The sequence below is a fragment of the Octopus sinensis genome, linkage group LG19 (genome assembly GCF_006345805.1).
Source record: "Octopus sinensis linkage group LG19, ASM634580v1, whole genome shotgun sequence".
Taxonomy (NCBI): domain Eukaryota; kingdom Metazoa; phylum Mollusca; class Cephalopoda; order Octopoda; family Octopodidae; genus Octopus; species Octopus sinensis.
The window spans coordinates 14,260,488-14,288,294 of NC_043015.1; the positions used below are offsets into that span (position 1 = coordinate 14,260,488).

General features: G+C 35.2%; 2 protein-coding genes across 7 annotated transcripts in view; one reads left to right on the forward strand and one right to left on the reverse strand.

The window, feature by feature from the left end:
• Positions 1 to 20,580, forward strand: part of LOC115222109 (protein shank) — a 151,059-nt gene extending 130,479 nt beyond the window's left edge. For 2 of the 5 annotated variants that reach the window (XM_029792232.2, XM_029792233.2), the window contains exons 14-18: positions 10,447 to 10,520; positions 11,469 to 11,590; positions 12,741 to 12,912; positions 14,092 to 14,181; positions 16,209 to 20,580. In XM_029792232.2, coding sequence (XP_029648092.1) covers positions 10,447 to 10,520; positions 11,469 to 11,590; positions 12,741 to 12,912; positions 14,092 to 14,181; positions 16,209 to 19,492 — 3,742 coding nt within the window. In that variant the 3' untranslated portion in view covers positions 19,493 to 20,580. Of the gene's footprint in view, positions 1 to 10,443; positions 10,521 to 11,468; positions 11,591 to 12,740; positions 12,913 to 14,091; positions 14,182 to 16,208 lie in introns of all 5 variants that reach the window. The other 3 variants (XM_036511233.1, XM_036511234.1, XM_029792235.2) reach the window with 3 other exon arrangements.
• A 218-nt stretch (positions 20,581 to 20,798) lies between these two features.
• LOC115222193 (rab-like protein 2A) overlaps positions 20,799 to 27,807 on the reverse strand; it is a 129,275-nt gene continuing 122,266 nt past the window's right edge. For both annotated transcript variants that reach the window (XM_036511235.1, XM_029792344.2), the window contains exons 7-8: positions 26,945 to 27,028; positions 20,799 to 21,071 (exon numbers count right to left, since the gene is read on the reverse strand). In XM_036511235.1, the coding sequence (XP_036367128.1) occupies positions 21,012 to 21,071; positions 26,945 to 27,028 (144 nt within the window). In that variant the 3' untranslated portion in view covers positions 20,799 to 21,011. The remainder of the gene's footprint in view (positions 21,072 to 26,944; positions 27,029 to 27,807) is intronic.

The following is a 27,807-nucleotide window of genomic DNA, read 5'->3' on the forward strand; positions in this document are numbered from 1 at the left end:
AATACTTGACCAGCTATGTGTGTCATCTGATAGCAAATACTCTAAGCAGACTGGTGGAGGTCTACTCATAGTTTTTTAATATTTCAAGAAATATTTTGAAATTACTGTGGGGAGTATTCAAGTGTTCAGATTGTTATTTTTTTCAGAGTTCATGGATAGGGGGCAAAGAAAGACAATGGAGTTTTATATCATTTATATTTAGTGATTTAAAACTTTATGAAATGCAAAACAACTTGAAACACACACAGGTTTAATGGAAGAGTGAAATTAGTTTAGAGTGGGAGAAGGAAAGATAAATGGAAAAAAAGAAGAGTAAGGTGGAGGGATAAAATAAGGTAAGAGGGAGCAGATGAGGGATTAACATGCTAATACTGAAATAAGAGAGGTCAGTGTGTTAAAGGGGAAAAATGTTCACTTTTAATCATTTCTGTCATGGTTCTGAAACTGAATATGAAATATTTTTCTTTGTTTCTTTGAGTATGCATATCCATTATGTGCAGAGATGCTGCACATTGATAAATATGTAATGAAATGGCCAATTTCGTTGAAATTGGTATTGGCCGGCTGTCCCTGCATATGTAGAAATATGCTTCAAGTATATTTGCAAAAGTGATCAGCAAGGCAAAGTTTCTCTCTTTTGCCCAGTGTAAATACCATCACAAAGTTTGAAGATGGTGCAATGTTTTAGGTTGGAAGATTTGCAGCCTAAGTTTTGGGTGATGTGGTACTGTGACTTATGCCTAGTGATGGTTGTAGTGTTGCTAATGTTGGGAAAAGAGTTGCTATAATTTAAAAGTTCCTCATCGTGTATAATTGGTGCTGTGGAGCTTTTAACTAGGAATTTGCTTAAGCTCCTATTTTTCTTGAAGGTGAGGAGAGGTGATGTGGGTAAGATCAGAGAGTAGGATTTTGAAGCTGCAGATGTGTTCCAATGGGTGGGAAGTGAGAGCAGGCGGAATCTGATTTGTTGGAGAGTGGTGGCATAATAAATGGCCTTGGCTCAGTGGAATGTCGAGTCTACAATTGATCAAGTGTACTATCCCTACATTAAGAAATTTCATGTTCTCACATTCTGATTTGAAATTTGAAACAATGCTACACAGCTGACATGACCAAAGGCAGATTTAGTACGCTCAGAGTGAAAGGAAGAATGGTGGAGATTGGAGTAGGGTTCTGGAGGTTTGTAGTGGCCAGAGGTGGGCTGGTGGATATTGTTAATATCTATACATGTATCTTTGTATGTGTGTATATATATTTTTCAGTTGCATTGAATTACTTTTTCCTTGTATTGACTTACTTTATCTCTAGATTTTTTGATACACAATTTATATTGTATTTCCTTCACACACACGCAGCACTTTGTCTAGATTTTTGATGCAATTTGTACTTCTTTCATGCATACACACACACACATAATATCTCCTCATAGCTAGACATGCTTTCATGGAAGGCTGAACATAAAGAACACTACTTCAATGACAGTAGCGTTTCTTTACAACCATCATGTGATGTCAAGGCAAGGAGACATTAACACACACACACACACACACACAGATTGTTAGTTCTTTTACTATCATTTTTATGACTTGTTCTGTTATTTTACTGGCTATTGTAAGTGTGAAATCTCTCAACACGGAAGAGTAGTGTGATGACTTTCTTAACCCTTTAGCATTTAAACCAGCCATATCCAGCCCAAATATTCAACCTTATATATATTCAGACTCACACATACCCTACAATGTCATTTTAAAAATAAACAATCACATCATCAAAATCTCAAAGCTACAAGATAATGCATGTGTAATTCAAAGCAATGCAAATAAATAAGCACTGCATTTGACAGAATAATCCAAAAGCTAAAGATTTATTCTTGGTGCTTTTACAAGTAATGTTTCTTTCTTTGATTTCTCTAATTTTGTAGTTAAAAGTTAACCCATCTCAAGTTAGAATTAATTATTCCCATCCTTTTATTTCTGTATTCAATGTTTTAGAGGTTTATTTCATTATTCAAAGTCCTCTTCCTCCTGAGATTGTGTATCATAAATTGAATATTGGAATTCTTATCTACATTTAGTTTCTGTTAGGATATAAATAAGAAAGATTGTGTTTTATTTGGTATAAGGGTTGTCTATGAAAATAGACACAAGTACTACTTATATAAGAAAATTTCTAAACCTATTTTAGAATTGTATCTGAGAGAGTCTGCCAAATGTTGACCCAACTGAGGGACCAGCTATCCAAATTGAGTGTACCCTGGTAGATAAAGCAATTAAGAATATGAAGACAGGGAAAGCCCTTGGCTCATCAGGAATTACTGCTGAGTTGCTTAAAATATCTGGCAGTGTGGATTATGGTCTAGTCACCCATATTGTAAATCAGGTGGTTCATGAAGGAATCATACCCAATGACTGGCGTAGCAGCACCATAGTAAACTGCTACAAAGGTAAAGGTAATGCCTTAGATAGAAATAATTACAGAGGTATCAAATTGTTGGATCAGGTGATGAAAGTTGAGAAGAGAGTCATAGCTCAACTAATCAGGGAGGGAGTTAATCTAGATGAAATGCAGTTTGGTTTTGTGTCACTGATGCTATATTTCTGGTAAGGCAACTGCAGGAGAAATACCTAGCCAAAGATAAACCTCTGTACTTGGCTTTTGTTGACATGGAGAAAGCCTTTGACACAGTTCCCCAATCCCTTATCCGGTGATCAGTGTGGAAACTGGAGATAGACGAGTGGCTGGTAAGAGCTGTGCAAGCCCTGTACAGGGATGCTGTCAGTAAGGTGAGGGTTGGCAACGTGTATAGTGAAGAATTCCAAGTAGAAGTAGGGATTCACCAAGGATCAGTTCTTAGCCCCATCTTATTCATTATAGTCCTCCAGGCAATAACAGAGGAATTCAAGACAGGCTGCCCCTGGGAGCTCCTCTATGCTGATGTCCTTGCTCTTATAGCTGAATTACTACCTGAGCTAGAGAAGAAGCTCCAGGTATGGAAACAATGTCTAGAATTTAAGGGGGCCTCAGAGTTAACTTTGCAAAAACCAAAGTCATAGTAAGTAGGAAGGCAGACAAATCACAAATCCCCTCAGATAGATGGCCCTGCTCTTCTACTCTCTAGCCTTGGGCAGACCTAAGCTTTATGAGTCAATTTAGTCAACAGAAACTGAAAGAAGACCATTGTATGCATGTATGTATGTGAGTGTGTTAGTGCTTTCTTGTTTTGGCTCTATACATTAATTATGTCACCATCACACAAGCAGTGTCCTTTGTTTTTAATCTTCTGTGAAAAAACATGTCCAGCGTAGGGGTAGGGTAATATTACCTTACTTGGAAACAGGTGAGGGTTGGTGACAGGAAGGGTATCCAGCTATAGAAAATTGACTGCAACAAATTCTAATCTATGAAAAAGTGGATGTTAAAATGATATATACTTATATATATTTCATTATCTTTTTAAATCCACTTTTGCATGCTTGTTATAGGTCAGTTGGAATTTACGGTTGATTTTTATACCGCCATGCTTTTACTATTGCCAGCGTTAATCTGTTTCCAAACAAAGTAATATTTTCCTGTGGTTGAATATATTTATACAGAAGGTAGTAAACAAAGGACACCACTTGAATAACAGTGACAGATAGTATGATGCCTGTGTATGAACAGCAACACTACAATGATCGTGAGATGTGGACCCTGAATGCAGAGTACATGCAACAACTGGAAAAATAATGAAGCTAGTATTCTCCAGTAGATATTAGTGTGGACATACGACAAAATGCAAATGTGTTGAGAGGAAAATTAGGCATAAGAGGAATCAGATGTAGTGTGTAGGAGAGAAGGCTGCACTGGTATGGTTATATTTTGCACATGGCTAGCAATAGAGGGTGCATGGCTAAGTGGTTGATATTCTGTTCAAAATCCTATGGTCATAAGTTCAATACTGGTGAAGTATTGAGTATTTGAGCAAGATACTTTTATTTCATGTTGCTCCAGTCCACTCAGCTGGCAAAGATGAGTAGTCTTCTTCTTCTTAATCCTTTTTGCCCCTTGTGGAGCATACTGCCTCAACAGTTGTTTTCCATATTTTGCGGTCATTGGCGTGTTTCTTGGCTGCTTCCCATGTCAAGCCAGTGGTCCTGAGCTCCTCCAAAATGCTTCCATATCTGCTTCGGGCATCCTCGCTTCCTTTTCCCCTGTGGGTTCCAGTATTTAAAAGAGCCAACTTTGTCACATCTGTATTACACTGAATCTCCCTAAGAACTATATTTAGGGCATGTGTATCTGTGGATGCTCAGCCATTTGCACATTAATTTTGCAAGTAAGTTGTTCCATTGATCGGATCAACTGGAACCCTTGTCATTATAACCAACAAAAAGCCAGTTTTATGGATGACAACAGCTGTATAAAAAAAAAGTGCTTGTTCCTTAAAGTGGATGAAACTTGTGAAAGCAGGAGACCTAGGAAGACATTGGATGAATAGCGAAAATGTCTCAAAATGTTTAGTTGCACAATGGAGAGGAACAAGATGATTGACATTTTGCTGTGCTTGATAAGACCTGTCTACCATGGCAAAATTAAGATCCAAGAAGCATTGGACTTATATCTATACACTCTCTGGGTCCTGCCCCTGTACCCAATCTGTCTCCTATACCCAGTCTGCTCCCATCGAGCTTTCTCCACCTTTCACCATGACTGGAGTGCAGCAGTTGCTTAATCAAATAACACATTTAAATAGCAGAAATGATCATCATTATTACAATGGCAACATTAGCTCACTAACACTGTGTATCATGATTCTTTTCCTTAGGCAGCAACTGTAAAAAGTATGAAAATGGCTAATATTTCCTTCAAACTTCGCTTTTCTTACATTTACTCAAATCCCAAAGTCTTCCTCTTAACATATGGCTATGGTGCCGCCCCACACTACTCCTGCTCATAATCAGATTCACATATTGTCAGCCACTAAGCGACATGGTCAAGTGGTTAAGGTCAAGCAACTGACAAGCAAATCTGTGGTACTGAGCAGAATGTTTGCTATAACAATATTTCAGCTTCAGTAACTCAGCATTGAGTCTTTTTGAAACATTGATGTCCAGGTCACAAAAGCAAAGTTTGAAGGGAATAGTAGTCACTTCTTTTGGTTTCTAGATAGAAGCAAATAGGAAATAACACTTACTGACCAAAGAAAAAAAATTTTTTATTTGTTACACAGTGTAAGCATCAACTGACAATAGAGCAGTTTAAATACCTTAGGGTTGTATTCATGAGTGATGAGAATTAGGAGGTTGAATTGGATGCTGGAATCACAGATGTTAACATTGCAGCTTCAGCATTCAATTCTTAAAAGAGAAGTTGATAAAAAAAACCAAACTTGGTATCTTCACTTTAGGTTCCATGCTTATCCCCACTTGTGGTCATAATTTTACTCATTTACTTGTGAATATAAAACATGTAGAATATCTGGGCCAGGTATGGCCGGTTTAAACACTAAAGGGTTAAATGAGACTCAAACTGCACACACCTGCTGAATGCAGTGTGACAGCCTGGACAATCTGTTGCATTCTCTTCAGTGTCCAGTTTATTATGTATGTTGGTTATTTAAGCTCGGGCTGGATCTAATTGACCAGACCTATCATCAAAGGCTTCTCAGCCATGAACATTCAACATGTTTTCAAATATAATTTATTTTGGACAACACTATAAAATGTGTCTTCTTTATGATGGTAAGATATTTAAATTCACTTGCATTTAACAGGAATATCCTATTTACCAAATTAATACTCTAAGCAACAAATTATACAATTTCAGTATATTGTTGGTCATAAAGATTAATGGTTAAATTACACTTGAATGAATTATTAGACAAAAACAGAACCTTTTTTATTTTATTTTGTTTTTACTTACAGTACATTTAATGTACATGTATTGGTGTGACAGTCATGTAGCTTATTGCCAAGAAAGTTTTTTTTTTTTTTTTTTTTCATTTTCCTTTGACATTCTTAAATCCTTACATCTTGACATACTTTGAATTACTCAAAGATAACAACTAGGATCGTGCTGGTACAGAAAAGAATTAAGTAGGTGACTCACAAGGCTAATGTAGCTATTAATGCAAACAGTATAGATTTAATTATAATATGATAAAAATATAAAAACAGTATTGTCAATACTTGGATAAAAATTGATTTTTTTTTTACAAATTTTATCTATCATGAATATAAATATATGTGTAGCTGTGTGGTAATAAGGTTGCTTCCCAACCACATGATTCTAGGTTCACTTCCACTGTGTGGCACTTTGGGTAAGTGTCTTGTATTATAGCCTTGGGCTGACCAAAGCCTTGTGAGTGGATTTGGTAGATAGAAATTGTAAGAAGCCAGTTTTGTATGTGTGTGTATGCATGTGTTTTCGTGTCTGTGTTGGTTCCCCACTACTGTTTGACAATCAGTGTTGGTGTGTTTACATCCCTGTAACTTGGTGGTTCAGCAAAAGACACCTATAGAATAAGTACCTGACTCAACAAGAAAATAAGTACTGGGGTCAATTAGTTCAACTAAAAATTCCTCAAGGCAGTGCCCCAGCATGGCCATAGTCTAATAACTGAAACAAGTAGAAGAAACGATATATTGAAGAGTTTCATTACACAGAAAAACAAGATAAAATTGCACCAGAATCTCAACATTGATGGGCTGAATTGATAAAGATAATTTGAACATGTTTGATTCTGTTGACATCAGTTATTTAACAACAAAACAGTGACTACTGTTGCTTTAACTCCTCTTAAAATGGAAGCTTCCAGAACAGTTTTATTCATATCAAATGTTTAGTTTTATTCTACTTTTTACTAATTTTTAAAAATCAGAATGAATAAAAAAAGAATCATAAACAATTAATCAAGATTGGTGTTTTAAGAATTATGTAATTAACAAAACTGTGCAATTGTCCAGTAATGCAATTTGTCAGAATGACTATATATATATATATATATATATATATGTGTGTGTGTGTGTGCATGCATGCTAATACATATGTTACATTATATAGACATGATATGTAGATATCTGAATAAAGTTTAATATTTTATTAAATGAAATCACTAAAAATTGAGCCTTATCTGCTCCAGTCTGCATTACTAATCAAGAAGTATTTATTAGAAAATGTATTTTATTTGATGTTGCTCAGTTCGGTATTTTAGGGCTATGAATCTGCCTGCTATTAACAGAACTTCATTTGAGATTTAATATTACCCAATCAAAAGCCAGTGAGCTGGCAGAATCGTTAGCACACTAGGCAAAATAGTGCTTAGCAGCATTTTGTCTGTCTTTATGTTCTAAGTTCAAATTTTGCCAAGGCTGGTTTTGCTATTCATCCTTTCAGAGTTGATAAAATAAGCACCAGTTGAGCACTGGAGTTGATGTAATCGACTTAACCTCTCCCCCGAAATTGTTAGCCTTGTGCTAAAATTTGAAATCAATATTACCTTATCAACCTTAACTCTGTTCAGGAAATAAATCTTCATTATCTGTCAAATGAAACTTGTTCATAACACATTAACCCTTTAGCAGACAGATTACTTTGTCAAATGTAATGCTTATTTATTCACATTTTTTGAATTACTCATGCCTTATCTCATAGCTTTGAGATTTCGATGATGTGTTTGTTTAGTTTTTGAATGACATTGTCAGGTAGCTATGAGAGGTTGCATCTGGCCAGTTTGGATATAAAACAGGTAGAATATTTTGCCCGGATATAGCCAGTTTGATTCCTGAAAGGTTAAACTTCACTGAGTTCCTTATCTCAGAACTCTCTCTTAAGTTGTGAACTATGATATATATTCATGAAGTATTTAACACACTGTTTCAACCAGGTTTCAATGACTGACATTAGGATTGGAGTGGATATGTGCATGATAATCAGATTTGCAACACTAGTGCATGATAAAAGGGTTTGGAACAGTGATGTGAAGCAAAATTAAATTCTCACTGCATAAAGGAAAAAATAAGAAATTAACTTTGTGTAGCTCAGATTATGACATGACTTACCAGCTGTCAGTGGAAAAAGATTGGCAAATACTGATCTACTATATTTATTATTATCTCTGTCTAATCAGATTTATTTTGGTAGGGTTATTTCTATCCTTCAGTTGGTTATAATGTTTAAGCTACCGGACTGCTAATCCAATAGTAAAGAGTTGAAACTTTGCCATGATCACACAATTACTTATATTTGTTTACTTGCATTAATGTTCATTTTCCTATACTAACAATGGGTGGGGAGTGGGAGCAGGCGTATTTGCGGCAGGATGCTTTCCCAGTCGTCAACACTTGCCTGCTTAATCCAAAGATCTCTGAAAGCACAAAATGACCAGTCAACAAGGCGTGTTTGCTCTGCTTAAAGTGAAGCTGTAGGATATCAACATTTACATGCATTTCCACACACACACACACACATGCACACAATACGTTTCCAACAGTTTCCTTCTATAAAATTTATTCACTAGGCATTGGTCAGTCTTGAGGCCATTGAAGAAGACACTTGTGTCACATACCTCACAGTGTGACTGAACTTGAGACCATGTTATAAAGCAAGTTTCATTCAGCCATTCTTGTGCTTGTGTGTGTGTGTGGTGGACTCTCCTGTCAATTTTGACATGTACACACAGTTGTTCAATCAGGTGAATAACCTACGAATTAAATTATTGTGTAACATGGTTGAGTTTTTTCACCCTTAATGTTTATATGTGACACTATTTTAACAAGACTATGCCTTTCATTTACATAAATGTTTTTATCAGATGCACACATGAGTCTTGGCTTGAACCAAAATAAAGACATTTGCCCAAGATACCACTCAGTGAAATTCAACTCATGACTCCTAGTTTGCAAAGAGAACTCCTTAACTACTCGAAAATGCTTGTACCTATCTATCTATTTATCATATATATATATCATCATCGTTTAACGTCCGTTCTCCATGCTAGCATGGGTTGGACGGTTCGACTGGGGATCTGGGAAGCCAGAAGGCTGCACCAGGCTCCAGTCTTATCTGGCAATGTTTCTACAGCTGGATGCCCTTCCTATATATATATATATATATATATATATATATAGGCGCAGGAGTGGCTGTGTGGTAAGTAGCTTGCTAACCAACCACATGGTTCCGGGTTCAGTCCCACTGCGTGGCATCTTGGGCAAGTGTCTTCTGCTATAGCCCCGGGCCGACCAATGCCTTGTGAGTGGATTTGGTAGACGGAAACTGAAAGAAGCCTGTCGTATATATGTATATATATATATATATATGTATGTGTGTGTGTTTGTGTGTCTGTGTTTGTCCCCCTAGCATTGCCTGACAACCGATGCTGGTGTGTTTACGTCCCCGTCACTTAGCGGTTCGGCAAAAGAGACCGATAGAATAAGTACTGGGCTTACAAAGAATAAGTTCCGGGGTCGATTTGCTCGACTAAAGGCGGTGCTCCAGCATGGCCGCAGTCAAATGACTGAAACAAGTAAAAGAGTAAAGAGTATATATATATATATACACACACACACACACACTATTTTGTTTTTGTCTAGGTACTTTCTACTTACCATGCGTGTGCTTATTCTAGATAGTTTTCTATGTTAAATTCCCACTTCACAATTGAAATGTTACTGTTCAGAAATGGTATACATATAGCTGTGGGTGTGGATATGTGGTAAAAGCTTTGTTTCCCAACCACATGGTTTCAGGTTCAGTCCTACTGCATGTCACTTTGGGCAAATATCATTTTACTAAACTCCCCAGATTGACCAAAGCTTGAAAAAAGCCCATTGTGTGTGTGTGTATGTGTGTGAATCATTTAACATCTATTTTCCATGCTGGCATGGGTTAGACAGTTTGATTGAAGCTGGAAAGCTTCACTAGGCTCCAGTCTGTTTTGGCTTGGTTTCTATGGTTTCTAATGCCAACCATTCCATAGAGTGTTCTGGGCGTCTTTTATGTGTCACCAGCACAGGTGCCTTTTACATGTGCTTTTTACCATGATTTCACTTTGCTTGACATGTCTTCTCAAGCACAGCAAATGACCAGAAGTCTTGGTTGCTTGGCATTGCCTCTGTGTGACTCAATGACTGAATGTGTATGGATGTGTGTATTTGTCACTTTCTCCTTTCCTTAACATAATGTTGCAGTTGTAAATGAGTGTCATTATCATCCGAGCAGTATCATTCAATTTCACTTTTCATGAAAACATGCCTGATCTTGGGAAAATATTATCTTAGTTGAAAACAGATGAGAGTTAGTGACAGGAAGGGCATCTGGCTTTAGAAAACCTGACCCATCAAATTCTATCTGATTCTATCTTCTAATCCATCACCATATGTTCCCTTCTTTTACAGTTATATTTAAATATTACAAAATGCTTTCAGAGTTTGGTTTTATATTTAACTTTATCCTTTTGACTTCTTTCAGTAATTATGCTCCTCGGGCAGTTACCCTTCGAAAAACTCCCAATGGTTATGGCTTTGTACTACGAGGAGCTAGATGTAAGTATATCTTATCAAACATTTTAATTTTGTTTCATGATTAAACTGTGGCCATACTGATTTGCTGTGCTTGAGAAGACATGTCAAGCAAAGTGAAATCATGGTAGAAGGCACCTGTGCTGGTGACACATAAAAGACGCCCAGAACACTCTATGGAATGGTTGGCATTAGAAACCACAGAAACCAAGCCAAAACAGACTGGAGACTGATGCAGCTTTCCAGCTCCAGTCAAACTGTCTAACCCATGCCAGCATGGAAAACAAACGTTAAATGATGATTATGATCACACATACACAATGGGCTTCTTTCAGTCTTTAGTCAAGTCATGAGATTTGGCTACAGGAATAGTACTCAACTCTAGAAAATTTAACTCGATAAACTTCGTCCAACACATGCTAGCATGGAAAAGTCAACATTAAAACAATGATAATGTTTGTGGCATAACATCCAATACAGAACATATCACAACTGCTGAAAGATTTGTGCATATGTTTGTAAATGATCTACAACATATTTGTGTGCACACTGACACTACTCATCCAGAGCATGCTGACTTCATTTCTTTTAACCCTTTGCAAGTTTTAAGTGGTCACAGCCCTTGGCTCACTGCTATGGAGCATAGCTGTTCATACACAGGCATCATACAAATTGCCTTTCTGAGGGAGAGGCCCTTTGTTACTAACAGAGGTAGTAGCTCTCTGAATTTTGCCCAGCCCACTCTTATTCTAGCAGCTATGCTTTCTAGACCGCTTCCACCACTGCTAATTTGGTCACCTAAGTAACAAAAACTGTCTACTACTTCTACTGATCCCACCTGACATTTGAGGAAGTCTATTTTCCATACATTCCTGGTGTTACATACACCTACACTTAATAAATTTTTTAAACGTTATATTATTTAAATTAACTTGCAGTAATTTCTCTGGAACTTTTTTTTCCTTTTTGTAGCTGATCATCAATTTCTTAATCATGTTTCAAATAATTCACCTGCCGTGCAGTATCTGGACACTGTGGATGCTGGTAGTGCTGCTGAAAAGGCAGGTCTTAGAGCTGGGGATTTCATATTGGAAGTAAGTAATAAAACTTGAATTTTTATGTGTTATGTTCTCTTTTATATTATACAGTAGAAACCTGTTATAGCTAACCATTTAGTGGGAAATGACTATGCATGATGAAGATTAACAAAGAATAAGTGCAACAATATGTTGCAATTATTATATGCAGCCAGTTATCAGAACCACAATTTAGATCTATTTGTAATGCAGATCAAAATAGTGATGACCTTTAGTCTGAGATTAAACATTATCAGACAAACTAATGGTTACTCATGCAACATAAATTTACTGAGACATTACAGAATCATATGTTCTATCCAGAAAGTCCATGTGACACTAGCAGCAAGTCTGAAGTTTTAATTTATCCAACAATTTATCCACTCAGCTACCTTAGCATTACAGTATTCAATATTATTTCATATTACAATATTCATTGTAATATGAAGTAATATAGGTAAATGGATAAGAATTTGTTTTCAATAGCTCATGCTAACTTTGACAGTATAAAATCTGTTTTTATTTCATTTCCTTATTGAAGTAGTTGATTGACATATATTCAAAGCAATACACTCAATATTCTATAGTAAAACTCATTAACAAGAATTCTTTGTCCTGAAATTTTAGTTACTTTTATTTTTCTTACGTGCTTCAGGGACTAATTTATTGCTACTTCTTACAAAATTGGTATTACAAAACCTCAAGGTGTACAAATTTCACCATTAGTTATTCAAAAGTATTTGTTGTCAATGCAGTAGCAGTTTCCACTGTTAAAATTATTTTCTGAAAATTAGTTTGTTTATACTAACTATATAATTCTATAATTCTTAGCTTCACCATCATCTGTGGTAATGCCACAAGTGTGGGGGCTTGCTTCAGCCAATTGAGGCACTTGGTGTTGAATTGATGTTCTTTTTTCTTTCTTTTCCTTTCTTTCTTCCTCTTTTTCCTTTTTTTTTTTTTTTTACCTTTCTTCTCACATGCTTGAATTTTCTTCGGTTCTGGATTTGTATTTTAATGTGGTTTTGTATTATATATGCTATATATGTAATAAAATAAAAGAAACAAATCAGATAGAGTATGTGGACAACATTCTATGATAAAAGAAAATCTAATAGTCTAGAATATTAAAAATTATTTCACTTTCTTTTTCTTCTTTTTTCAAAAGATCAATGATGAAAATGTAACTAGAGCTTCCCATGAACACGTTGTGAAGTTAATCAAGAATTCAGGCAACATGCTGAGAATGACAGTTTTAACTGTAAAACCAACAGATCAGGACAAAAATGCATTCGTCCATGAAGATGGTTCATTCACTCTACCAAGTCGCCGAAGACAAGGTAGGAATGCTTTACCTTGCAATATTTTCATGAATATTAGTTTGTATTGGTTCAAAATGTAGCACAGAAAGTAATTGCTTGTTATTTTCTTCAATTATTTTAAGCAGCTTAATAGACACACCTTGAGCAGAGTCCACTCTTTTGCAGGCTTCTTTCAGTTTCTGTCTCCCAAATGCACTCACAAGGCTTTGGTCAGCCCGAAACAATAGAAGACACTTGCCCAAGGTGCCATGCAGTGGGAGTGAACCCAGAACTATGTGGTTTGGAAGCAAATGTCTTACCGTACAGCCATGCCTACACCTGTTGTATAATTGGAGTAAAATATCTAGAATCTATTTTAGTATATAACATTTTTATGAAAAACTTTTAGCATGCAGCCAAGTGAGGATGTATTTCATTAGATTATAACATTAAATATGGACCTTTTATATCAAGGGTTCTCAACGATTTTATATCTGTGGACCCCTTTGATTACTATTTTATTCTGGTGCAGACCCCTCCCCCCTTCAATGTTTAACCCTTTCGTTACCAACCTGACTGAAACCGGCTCTGGCTCTGAGTACAAATGTCTTTTTTTCATAAGTTTTGAATTAAAATCTTTCAACAAACCTTAGTCACAATTTACATTCCTAACACTAGCTTAATGATTACTAAGTTATTTTACTAAATTCTTTGTTATATTTAAAATAATTGAAAGAAACACAGAGCATCTCAAAATAAATACAGTAATGAAAGGGTTAAAAGCTAGTTTTATAGAAAGTTCTTTCAAAATTTCTATTTTATTTATTTCACATTAACTTGTGTAGGTTGAATTATGTAAAATGTTAGAGAAAGAAACCTTGCTGTTTCTTGCAATACAAACCAATACATACATCTGAAGCAAAATTTTTACAGGAGCCCTTAAAATACTATTGTGGATTCCCAATTTACAATTTTGTTGCATGGACTCCCAAAAGTCTTATAGGGAGCCACATGTGCCATATGGACCCTGGTTGAGATCCACTGTATTTATATAGTAAATATTTGAGTTGAATACATCTGTTGATTTTGAAAAAAAAAAGATCCTGAGTAAGTTTAGTCTAATGGTATCATGAGAAAACATATATTAGTGAACATGTTAATATTATAATATGATTATTAATCATTCATCTTACTAATTATGGTGATTCATTTGTTTAGCACCTGAGCCACCAAGAAGAGATCCTTCTACATCTTTATCTTTTAGTAAAGCAAAATCGAAATCTTTTGCAGAAGGAATGGCTGAAATTGGTAAGTATAATCTCTCTCTCATAATCATTCTTACATTATTAATTTAATTCTTTAACAAATTGTTACAAAGATTAACAAAAATTTATGAGAAAATAAGAGTTACAATGACCAAATGGATACAGTACCAAACTCTTAGCTCATTTGTGCTGTGTTAGTAATGGGTACAATGTTCTAAACTGGTCACTGAACATATTCAAAGCCAGAAACATGGAAGCAGAATAGATTATGGAGTGATGAGAGGAGGTGGAATGTTGAATTAACTCATAATTGGTGTAGTTTAGTGATCTGTTGTTTGAGGACAAATTCTCTTGCATCAAATTAAATGATAGAATTAAGATTTTGTATAGGCACAGGTGTGGCTGTGCAATAAGAAGCTTGCTTCTCAACCACGTGGCACTTTGGGTAAGTGTCTTCTACTATAGCCTCAGTGGATTTGGTAGACGGAAACTGAAAGAAGCCCATTGCATATATAGCTTTATATATATATATATGTACTTGTGTATGTTTGTCCCTCACCACTGCATGACAACTGATGTTGGTGTATTTACGTTCCCATAACTTAGTGGTTCAATTTAGAGACTGATAGAATAAGTATCAGGTTTTTTAAAAAAAAAAGCATTCGACTAAAAATTCTTCAGGGTGATGCCCCACCATAGCTGCACAGTATAGTGACTGAAACAAGTAAAAAATATTCTTAGAATTTGTATCAGAACAATTGAACCCTTTTGTTATATTTCTTTGGAGACATACAAGTAGAAAATAAGAATGGCTGTGTGGTTTAGCAGTTTGCTTTGCAACCACATGATTCCATAGATTTGATCCCACTGTGAGGTGTGTTGGTTCCTTTGAAGTGTAGCCCCAGGTGGACCAATACCTAGTCTTGAGATGGAAACTTTGCAGAAGCCCAGTATGTGTGTGTGTGTGTATGTGTGCACACGTGCGTGTGCATGTGGGGTGGGTGGGCTACCACAGAGTGTAATTGCATAATGCTTTTTATGTTGTTAGGTAAGAAACTAAATATCATTTCAAATTTTGGTTCAGTGTTAGTAATTTTGTGAGGAAGGAGTAAGTTGATTACATAAGTACTAGTTGGGAACTTATTTTATTGACTTGTCCCTGGTAGATTTTGAACTCGGAGCACAGTTAGTCAGAAGAAATTCTGCTAAGCATTTTGTCTAATATTCTAACAATTCTTCCAACTGATCATAGTTTTAGTATATGGTTCCAGTAATTTAGTGTATCATTGGTCCTAGTGATTTCAGCTTCTGTTTAGTAACCTGCTTCTCTAGTTCCAAGCATTATTATTTATTTAGAAAAGAAGTTTTTCCCCATATTTTACTTGTCTACTAATTGCTCATCAACCTGCCTACACTATTATCTATGCTACTTCTCTTGTTTCTTTCACTAACAACAACAGCAACAACAAAAAAACTAACAAACAAACAAACACAATGCTGTTAGTTTGATAATAGTCCAAGCAGAAAGCCATGTACAAGGGGGTGCTGAAAAGTTCCTGGCTTTAAGGGTGCCACAAAAGGCCTAGTTGGAGGCCCGACCTTCTGAGTTCTTTTACAGAGCTTAGTAAAACTGAAGAACCGCTGCAATAAGGGTGTGAATCTGAGAGGGGAATATATTCAATAAAATCATAATTAACTGATGCTTCTGTATTTTCTTTTATCCAAAGCCAGGAACTTTTCAACATGCCCTTGTATGAGTATTCTGACAATGTTGGTGATACTGCAATTTTGTTGTCAAACATAGGCTAGTTTCATAGGAAATTTCTAGTTTTGAATTGTCAATCACTTACATTAAGTGGGTCAAGTGGCTTTTTTTCTTTTCAAGCCACCTGTATTAGAAAGGTTGTGTTGGTAAACTTAAAACAACCTCTTAACATGTAATGAATGTTATAAGAATTATTTGATTTAAATATTTTATTTTATATTTTTAAATGTTTTATTTTATATTTCTTAATGTAATTTTTATGTAGATTTTCTAAAAAAAAACAAAAATTGATTTTGATCTTTCAGAAAAACTGGATCAAACTCTTGCAGAATTTGAAGTGTGTGAAAGCCCAACAAAAGAAAATAGTTACAGTACTTATCAGAATGCAATGAAATCTGAAATAAAAACTGCTTCTATTAGGGCTGCTTATGCTAAAAAACGGCTGTCTAATATTGAAATTGATAACATTTGCTCTATGGAGGCCCCACACAAACCTGATCGTTTAAGCCCCTCAGAAGTGCGCATTAAAAAATACCACAAAAAGACAAGCAGTCTAGAAAAATCTCGAAGTACACCAAATCTTGCTCCTGACTTAGATTATGCACAAATTTCTTCTGGAAACAGTTCTTACAGCAGCAATTCCTCTGGACTTTTGAGAAGTCAACAAGCCAAAATGAATGCCAGTCAGATAAATCAGTTGTATCCTGCACCATATCTGGGAAGTCTTTCTCAACCTCCACCAGGAATGGATTTATCTGGTTGTAGACATTCAGTTGCTATTGGCTCTTCTGTGCATATCAATTCTTTACCAAGCAGAGGTAAAGCTTACCCAGTTCCTCCACCTGTGGTGTCAAACCATTATGTTTCTCCTAAAGAGCATATTCCTCCTCCTCCACAAGTTATAACAATAAATACACAGAATGATCAGTCAGTTAATTCTACGGGAGAATCAACCAAACACAATTCTTATGAATCAAGTTTCAGACCTGGAACTGTGGCAGTATTTGGTAATAATAAAAAATTAGTTACAAACCAATCTTCAGTCAATCAGGCAAAATCTCATAAACCACAAGATAGTTTGAATAGAAATAAATCTGCAAACAACTTCAATTCTAATCTGAATAGTGTAACTAAAACAGTAATTGCAGATGTTCATCACATTGACCAGTCACAAGGTACTCAACACTATTCAAATGGTACACACGATACATACTATGAACCTCAGCCCGACTATGAATCTGATGGAGAGGACAACTTAGCACATGATGGCAATGGTAATATTATTTCAGTTGGTTCAAATCTCACTAAAAATAGAATGTCTTTGGCGGTACCTCTATCTTCATCTTCTTCCTCATCTGAGAGTTTCAAGACAGCATCAACTACTCCTTCTTTTCAAAATACTGTAGACCCACAAATAATTCCTCCTCCACCTGAATTCTGTCCACCTCCTCCACCTGAATTTTCTCATGCTCCTCCTGCCCCTCCTCCTCCTCCATCTAATCAATTATGTGCCGTTCCTCCTCCCCCTCCTCAATTCAGTTCTGCTCCTCTTCCTGAATCCCAGGACAGTCAAGCAGCAGACCCAGGAAATGAATTACTAAATGAAATTAAACGTGCTGCACAGGAAAGACAGAATCGATGTAAAGATGAAATTCCAGAGAAGACCACACCCAAACCCACTAGTGTCAACTTAACTCCACAAGATAAAAATCAAGCAGAAATTTTACAAGCTGTAGCAAAACGACGTTCAATGCTGGAAAATTCTGATGAAAATATTGTTGTAAATCAAATTGAAGCCCAAATTCACAAAGCTAAGAAACTACAATATTCTAAGTATTATTTCACTGGCAATAGAATGAAAAAAGTAGTGAAAGAATTACCTGAGGAGAACACATTAGAGGTTGAGGAGAATAAACAGAACACTGAAGAAAACAAACCAGTTGTTAAAGAGAACAAACCAGTAGTTAAAGAAAGCAAACCAGTTGTTAAAGAGAACAAACCAGTTGTTAAAGATGCTAAAGTAGATGTTAAACAGAAAGGATTAAATGAAGGAAAAATAAACTCAGCTTCTTCAGAAGACAAACCTATATCTAAAGTAGTTTTGAAACCTAAGCTTTTGGAAAGATCTACTGACAAGCTGCCAACAGAAAGTAATAGTAATAAGACTACAGTAAAAACACTACAAAATCAAGCTATAAAATCTCAGAACGGTAAAGTAGAACCACATGTAAATGATGATTCCAAGAAAGGTCAAGAAGATTTTCTAATTAAAGCTGAAAAAGCACGGCAGAGGTACCTAAGTCGGAAATCATTAGGTACGAACAATGAAACGGCTGATAAAGCCAACAGAACAGCTACACAAACTGAAATATCTGATAAGCCAAACAACATAAATGCACATACTAAAACATCAGATAAACCAAACAGTACAGCAACACATACTGAGACAATAGATAAACCAAACAAAATAGCTATAAATAATGAAAAATCTGACAAACTAAACAGTACAGCTACAAATAATGTCAAATCTGATAAGTCATACAACATAGCTAGAGTTAATGAGAATAAGACATACAACTCTAAAAAAGAACCTGAACCTTGTGTAATCAGCCACAAAACTGTGGAAAAAAATAAGATAAACACTGACCAAACCAGACATGGAGTACAGAACAAAACCAATCCATTGATTAAGAGAACGACCAGTAAGGTGCACATTGAAATAAAACCAGCTCTAAATGTTTCATCAAAACCAATTAGTGGTGTGTCCATAAAAGAAAGAATTGCTAATTTACAAAACAACAATGGACTTGCTACAAATAATTCAAGGGATGGAGTGAAGTTAATAACTGTAAAGGGAGTGACTACAGGTCATTCTAATACTGACCCATCTAATTCTTCAGATTGTTCAACTCCTAGTCAATCTCCATATCATACCAGTTTTGTAACAATCGTTGCACCACCTCCTGGGTTTTGTGATTCTGACACAGATGAAAGGGCTACTGATGAGCTTCCATCATACCCCACTCTACAAACTTTACCGGCTCCACTATCTGAGTTATCTATTTCGGTTGATCAGATTGGAGATATACATCCACCAGATGATTCTCTGAGCCTTATCTCTTCTCTTTCAACACTGTCAACACTCTCTACCTCAAGCACAGAACATCCAATTGACATTGTCCATCCACCACCAACTAGCTTTCAAGATGGTTCTAGCCCTGTATCAACAGATCAAGGTTTTGAAGAATCATTTATAGCAGCACCACAAGAATTTAATGAACCATTGAAAAAACACAATATAACAAAACATTCTTATCAAAATAAATCAGTTGAAGAGTGGTTGTACGTGGATGTTCTTGAGTGGCTTGATAGCTTAAAACTGACACAATATAAAACTAATTTTTCTCATCATTGTATTGATGGTAAAAAATTGCTTAACCTTAACAGAAATGATTACTTAATGCTTGGTATTACACAAGTTACTCATCGACTGAATTTGGAGAAGGCCATCAAAAAGGCTTTACTGGCATCAAAAAGCTGTCAGAAAAGTCCAGTGACCAGTAAAATTTCATCATCAATGTCTCACTGATGTCTTTACCTTATTGAAATGTATGTTGCTGTATATTAAGTCTGTGAATAGTACTGGAATTGAGTTCTGACTGTGATAGAGAAATTCAGGTGACTTGCTTGGTTTCTTACTCGTTATATGCTATTCTAGAACTACTATTATTAACCTACCGTTGAACCGAAGCTAATGCTGGAAATAGGAAACCAAAGCTAATAGATAAAGTTATATCTATTGGGAAGTTCTATAAAATGTTGAATTATCTTAACACATACACCCACATATACGTATAACGTTAGACTGCAGCTTGAATCATTTATGAAAACACAATATATTCTAAAATAGTATTAAAATTTATATAAAACTTTTTTTTCTACTACAGCAGTTATTAATCCATGATAATCTTCAGGTTTCTTATAATTAACTGATTTACTTTATAAGTAAATTCCTATATTTCAAGTAAAATTTCACAGTTATATTGCAAATCAACTTCTGAATGAACTTTTTTTGTTTTTTCTAACTTCCCAATATTGGAACCATAACCCCCACAGTGTATATAATAATGCATTATACAACCAGCACACACACTGGATATTGTTTTTTGACAAATTATTGAATATTAAAAAATATTTTATTTATTAGTAAATATAATAAAACTATTAGTTCTATTATATTTATAATCAGTTACTTCACATTTTAAATATTTTATTTAATCTCTATAAATATTCAAGTGATACTGTTAACGAAAATTGCAACCTTTCATTTTAGAAGTATATTCCATATACCCTTTTAACAGCGCTTCCAAAATAAATATGATCTTGCCCTCTAAAAAAGATGTTCCATCTGTAATTGCTTGTTTGTTCAATTTTGGAAGATTTTCCATATGATTTAGAGAAATATCTCTTCATAATCCTTCATTATGTCACTGTTGTTGATATAGAAAGTTTTAAAGTTTTCAATGCTTTCTCTTGCCATAGTTATTATTTTACTTGAAATTTTTCTGGTGTTGAACGATTTTGTTTTATATCCTCTCAAATTCTCTTGATTCCATTAGAAGATATTTAATTAAATAAAATGTAATTTTATTTCATAAATAAATAAATTAAACACAATTTCCTAAATTTTCATTTTGATTAGTATCAATTAATAATTAATATAAATCAAAATTTTTTTGATACATTTTATTTTTTAGAAGGTTTTATCAATTTAGTTATTCACAATTCTGTTTTAATTATAACAGCTATATAAGTACATAACAGATATTTTGTATAAAGAAGAGTTGTGAAAAGTTTTGTATTCTTCAAAACACTAAGACATAAACCAACTATTCTGGTATTCTTAACAAAACTAAAAGTGTAAAGTTGTATAAACTTTCCTTGTTTTATTGACATTGGAAAATAGCTGAAATTTGTCCTAAGTGATGAGCTGTTTATTTTACAATCTACTTCTTAAAAGCACTTCAGTTGATACTCCTAGGAAGTAAGTCATAAAATAAATAACACATTACACAATATTGAAAATAATTGACTTTTGACTTTTAAATTTAAATTTTCTTTTGTTCATCTGTCAAACTAAGGTTTCCTTCATCTTCAACATCAAAACTCTGAAAAAACAAAAACCAAGCTAATATTGAATAATTTTTCAGGCAGAACTGGAAAACAAAGTCCTATAAAAAAATAAAAAAGTGTATCAGTGTTATATAGTTTAACTGAGAAAATATAAGCTACTGGCTATATTATGAGAACTACAATATTGCTCAATGCAAGATATATTGTGTTGCTTGTACATGTGTATATGTAGCTTCTAAAATCAAACTAAGGATACAGTTCCCATTGCTGATATTCTCTGTTGGTCAGAACAACTGACAGATATCTCAATAATTTATTTTTTCTTCTGGTTACGAGAGTCAGGATTTGAGCTCAGAATGTACAGTCAGAACAGATACTGCAAGGAATCCTGTCTAATGCTCTGACAGTTTCACTAAGTCATAGCCCTGTACTGGTATTTTGGCTTTCCTTCTTTCAAGCTCAGTAGATAAAGTTGACTTTGGTGGGAATTAAACAAAACTGCAAACCATTCTGACATTAATAACATCTGCCAGTTCACTGCATGATATATATATATAAAGGGGTTAAAATCCACACTGTCCTTGTGAAGCACATCTGTATATTCAAATAATGAAATGTATGTATATGGATTATTATAAATGAGGCATACATACATACTAGTTGAAATTTCTGGTTAATCATATTTGCAGAGTAAGTAAAATATACCACACTTTCCAGTCTATTACGCAAAAACATGTGGTAAGAAGCTTGCTTCCCAACCACATGGTTGCAGGTTCAGTTCCACAGTGTGGATATAAATGTGTGTCTTTGTCCTCCTACCACTGCTTGACAACTGGTGTTGGTGTGTTTACATCACCGTAAGTTAGTGGTTCAGCAAGAGATACCAATAAGAATAAGTACTAGACTTTAAAAAGTAAGTCCTGTTCAACTAAAACCTTTCAAAGCAGTGCCCCAGGATAGTTGCAGTCAAATGACTGAAACAAATAAAAGATATATGTTTATGTGATTTGTTTAAATGCCCACTTACTGCAGGACGGTGTCCAGCAAAAGCTCCTTACATGACACTGAGTGTTAAAGAACACCAAGTGTCCTACACCAGATGAGACAACTCCCTGGACACTATCCCACAGCAAATGGGCATTTAAACGAAATACACAGCTTACAGGCAACATTGATCATCTGCTCCATCAAAACCAATCTGGGGATAAACAGCATATATTTTATCAAAGGAAGAGAGACAGTGTTTATTTGTCTTTCTAGAAATTCAATAATAATATTCAGTTTGAACTTTTAAAGGTCAGTTGATCAGAAGTGGGTTCTACAGAAAAAGTGTTTTATAGTAGGGGTAACAGGAAACAGAAGTAGGTTAGGTAAGTCAGATAAGTATTAAATTAAAATGACAGGGGGAAAACGATTGGCTTCTTTATCTAGAAGATTGATTTTATTGGAAAATTGTCCAGAATACAAATGAGTATGGATAATATTTTGACACACTCCAGTGTAGAAGAATCAATGTACAGGACCAGCTGATGTTCAGAGTTGATGAACTTTCTGCTCTGAGAAGAAACCCTGATCTTTTATGTTTGTCAAGAGAAATCTTAAGAGATAACAAACTATTATATTTGGAGGGTGTACCAGTGACATGTAAAAAGAACCTGGTACACTGTAAAGTGGTTAGCATTAGGAAGGGCATCCAGCTGTAGAAACCAAACCTAAACATACTGGAGCCTGGTGCAGCTCTACAGCTTACCAGTTCCAGTCAAACAGTCCAACCCATGTCAGCATGGAAGACAGATGCTAAATGATATGTGTTATTTATGCATGGGATGAATTGCAGTTGCATTTTTGGTTCTGTGAACAACTATATATAAATGGATATGTTTCAATGACTGAGTGATTCCATGCATAATAGATAACAAACATATCGAACTCCTGACAGCTTAAAAAAATATTTAAATGTTTTCTTTTTAGTTCTAGGCAATGCCTGATAAGTAGACTTATGGTGAAAGACAATCTGACTATGATCATCCCATTTTTTCCATGTATAGTATATAAAATTATGCAGTGAAATTTATTTAGTTTTGATGAGTTTGTATGCTATAGAGAAAAGTGAAATTTGATGTTTTTAGAACTGACCCTTTCTGTGAGAAAGTGAAATTATTTTGCAGCTAAGGGGTTAGATAAGTGAGGTTTGGAGTAAACATGTAAAGTAGATACAGATTGTATATTAATCCTTTAGCATTTAAACTGGCCATATCTGGTCCAAATATTCTGTTTTATGTTCAAACCAGCCTCTCACACCTATCATATAGTCATTCTAAAAATAAACAATCATATCATCAAAATCCCAAAGCTATGAGATAATGCATGATTAATTCAAAATTATGTGAATAAATAATTATTACATTAGACAGAAAAATCTGAATGCTAAAAGGTTAGATATATATTTAGTGAATCAGTAATGTAGGTGTGTAGACAGGTCACTGGACAGAGGTGACAAAATTAAGTGTAGTGGGTGGGGATTGTGATGTGTCAATGAAAGGAATAAAATAGTACTCATGTACAGATACAAATCAATAGACAGTGCTTAATAAAGAGCAGAGTAGTGGTGATAGTCCTGATGAAAATACACATTAGTTGGTTAATGAATGGAATGAAATGAGGTGAGAGAATTGTTTATTAAGGTTTATAGGTATAGGAGTGACAGGTATGATAAGTTACTTCTTTTTGTTCATGAGAATGTAGCAGACTGGTGTTCAGAAATTCAGGATACCACAGACTGCAGAGAGGCAGGTGAATTAGAACAGTGAGCTTCAGATTTGCCCTGAATGTGGTGGCAAATACTATGAAAATATTTGCAGAAGCCATTACCTAAACAGGATCTTATTTTACCTAATGTATAGCACATTACTGTGCTGTTATTCAGTAGATGAAGTTGACAGAAACGCAACTAAAGTTTTGAATGATCTCATTTTAGGATTTTGGCTGTGGTCATGGTGTTTGAATGTATCAGGCTGGGTGGGGTTGTCCCTGAGATTTTTGTCTCTTTTAAAGAAGTAGTGAAATAAAAAAAAATTGGTAAGGTTACATGGTTGAAGAATAGAAACTGTAAATTACATGTGAATTTTTAATTGGTAGAAGGTAAAAGAAAGGAAATTTGATCTTTAGATGTAGGCATGTCTCATATGAATCTGGTAGCAAAGTGGGTGGTACTGCTCCCTTGAGGGCAGTGGAAAGGTGCAAGGGGGCACTGAAGAAAAGTGGAATAATGGGGTGGCCAAAAGGGGGCGATGTTTGTAAAAAAAAAAATGGATTGATTAGGTTAAGTTTTATTTGTGAAATACAATTGTTTTGAATTTGTGGTAGTGGTTGGGGGGGGGGTAGGGATGTGGTCTGTGTGCCAAGCGGGGCAGCAGCCTGTAAAAGTTTGGGAATCACTGGCATAGATGGCAGCTCTGGCTCAGTGAAGTGTAGCCATCTGAAGAAATGTTACATCTCTAATTTAGAGTGGAAGTCAAGACTCTTTGCTACACATCAGTGAAGATGGAGGAATTGGGAGATGAAGATAATGGATTTGGTATATGCAGGGTTACATCAAGAACCATTGGAATAATGTACTTGTACGTATATACAGATAAATGATGCCAATAGTTATAAAGATGTCTTGGAAATTGATACCACTGCAGAGTGAAATGTTTTCATGTAGATGAAACAGTTTAATTCAGCTCTTATAAAAGAGGGAGTGTCTCTTTCACTTGTTTCAGTCATTTGACTGTGGCTATGCTGGAGTACCGCCTTTAATAGTGTCAGTGCAGTTATCAATTTAGCAATCTTGGAACTTGGGGGCAGGCTCAATGCATTAAGCAAAACCCTAGGCCTTGATATGATCTACAGAGAAATTTACATAGCTAAGTGCCCACTATTACCCCAGATTTTGTGCGGGTAAAAATTCGTAGAAAAGGAGAAACTGAGTGTGAGAATGAGTTCAACTAAGCTGAGGTTGGGGTAGTGCTGGGTTGGAATAGGGTAAGGCAGTCCAGGAAGTATTTTAAAACTGACAGGTTGCCATTACAGGGGACAAATGTAAATAGAGGTTTCAAGTCTATGGTAAAAAGAAAGTTTTGAAAATTTAGGGACAAATGAGACAGTACTGAAGAGGTTTAGAACATAGTTGGTGTTATTAATGTAGTAATGTAAGGCAGAGACAAGGGGTAACAATGATGTACCTAAGACTACATAATCTAATGAGTTCTAGCAGTTTAATAGATACTGGTTTCTGATATTTGCACAAATAAAACAAAGTACAGCCAACCACCATACATTGTTAGTAACATGTACCAGCCTTTCACTAATTATTGTAAGTGTTTATAGAGTTGTAAGAAGATGAAATTGGCAGAGCTGTTAGAGCATTGTATAGAATGCTTCATCTTTATTCCATCTTTACCTTACATCCTTTCAGGAGCAGTAAAAAAAAGTACCTATCCTGGGCAGCAGACAAGCAGAACTGTAAACATGTTGGATAGGATGCCTTCTGGTTTTTGTTCCAACTCTTTGTGTTCTAAATTCAAATCCTGCCAAGGCCTGTTTGGCACTGTTGGTGCCTTAAGTGGAGTTCAATCTGTTTGAAGCATTCAGGCCAGCTCTCTGGTTTAATGATATCTTCTTGTCTCCCTCTCACCAGTCTCAGATCCCCAATAAAGAGTCATGGGCAATGCCTTCCCTCTTGACTAAAAAACAAAAAAATACTCTTGCTCTTGATCCAGAGGACATACTGGATGTGACAACTGGAAGAAGAGAGGGCTGTACAAGAATTTGGCTGGCCCATATTACAGCTGAGTAAACTGAATCACATGAAATAAATTGCTTTGGAATTGAATCTAGGACCCTTAAGGTGTCACATTTTGGGGAGTATGTAACTGATTAATGCCAATATTTGACTGATAATTAATTTATTAATGATATCCCCCCTCCCTCTGAATTATTTAAGCTAGGAATGTAAATGTAACTAAATAACAAATTTTTTTTTCCAGTGATCTGATCTATTTTTTTATTGATAAAAGTTTAATTAATACATCCCTGGTATATATTCTCTTTATCCATTATTCTAGGAATTGCAAAGTTGACCCCTATGGGACCTTAATTCAGAACATAGAGAATATGTAACTAGATATTATTATTTATTTTGATAAAGCAGCAAGCTGTCAGAATCATTGATCCACTGGACAAAACGCTTAGCAACATTTCATCCATCTTTACATTCTGAATTCAAATTCTGCCAAAATCAACCTTACCTTTTATCCTTTCAGGGTTGATGAAATAAGTAACAGCTGAGAATTAGGGTCAATGTAATTGACTAACCACTCCCCTAAAATTTCAGGCTTAATGCTTATAGTAGAAAGACTTATTTACCTTATTGCTCAAATATTTTTTCTCTCAACTCAGTCAAAAGCACAGAAATATTTATTGTATAAATTTGAGGGAGCTAGAGTGCATGCAATTTGAAATAATCTAAACTGCATTTCTTTTTCTAAAGATAACTTAAGAAATACATATGGAATCAAAATTAAAATAATGTGAAATTGAGAGTAGTAGCTAACAGAGTGTATAATAAACCGATTTTCTTCCAGGCACCAAGCTGCACAACTTTTTACTATTAGTTCCATTTTAGTTTTGTATAATTATTGTTATGATTCACTTTGTACATACTTTATCATTTATTTAAAACAAGAAATTCTCTAGATTCTTTGCAATATCTAGCTCTATTGCATATCATGCTTCTACTAGAAGTGTTGCTAACATAACAAATTCATGTGAGCCATCTACATTTATCCCCTACAAAAAAAATAAACAGCCTTCTTTTCTAATCAAAATAAATCATTTTAATTTTGAAATATTCTAATTATCTTACCTCCAGTTCTCTCATCACTTTATCAAGAAAGTCAGTTGTGTTCAGTTTATATCCAACTGCAGCTTCAATTGCATCAGTAAAAAGCTAAATAATAAAAGAGCAATAAGATTCTGAGTTTAAAACGTAGAAAAATTGCTTTTACACAGAAATGTTATTTTGGGATATTAAGGGCCTTCTTCTTCTTCTTATTATTATTATTATTATTATCACCATCATCATCATTAATACACTGGACAAAATGCTTAGCAGCATTTCATCCATCCTTATGTTCTGAGTTCAAATTCTACCAAAGTCAACTTTACCTTTTATTTTGGGAGCGGGGTTGATAAGATAAGTACCAGTTGAACACTGGGGTTGATGTAACTACCTAGCCCCATCCCTCCAAATATTTCAGGCCTTATACCTATAGTAGAAAGAATGGGAGTGTACCAAATATGAGAGCCTTCTGCAGGATTGCAGGGAGAAAGGATAGCAGTTATGGCTTTTCCCAGTTGAGGCTGGCTTTAGGGTATTCCCTGCTCAGTCGGCATGGAGGATGCTTATAGCCATTGGAATGAGAGGAAAGGAGCAAAGGGTGGCTGTGCACAGGATGGGAGAGGCAGCTGAAAGAGCATCTTGTTGGCTTTGGAGCAAGAGCAAAGAGTTAAGCTGGAAGCCAGGAGGAGCAGTGACTTGACCACCTCTGCTGACCCACCAATGGGAGGGTGTTATGGTTCAGGGTTGAAACACCCAACGAACATTGAATACCATCTCTTCCTCCTGGCTAAAGTTCTGTTCACTTTGGTGAATGGAAAAAGGACCTCCTTATGGTGTTATTAACATTATTATTATTATTATTAGTGCTTCTCATAGTGTAAAGATGT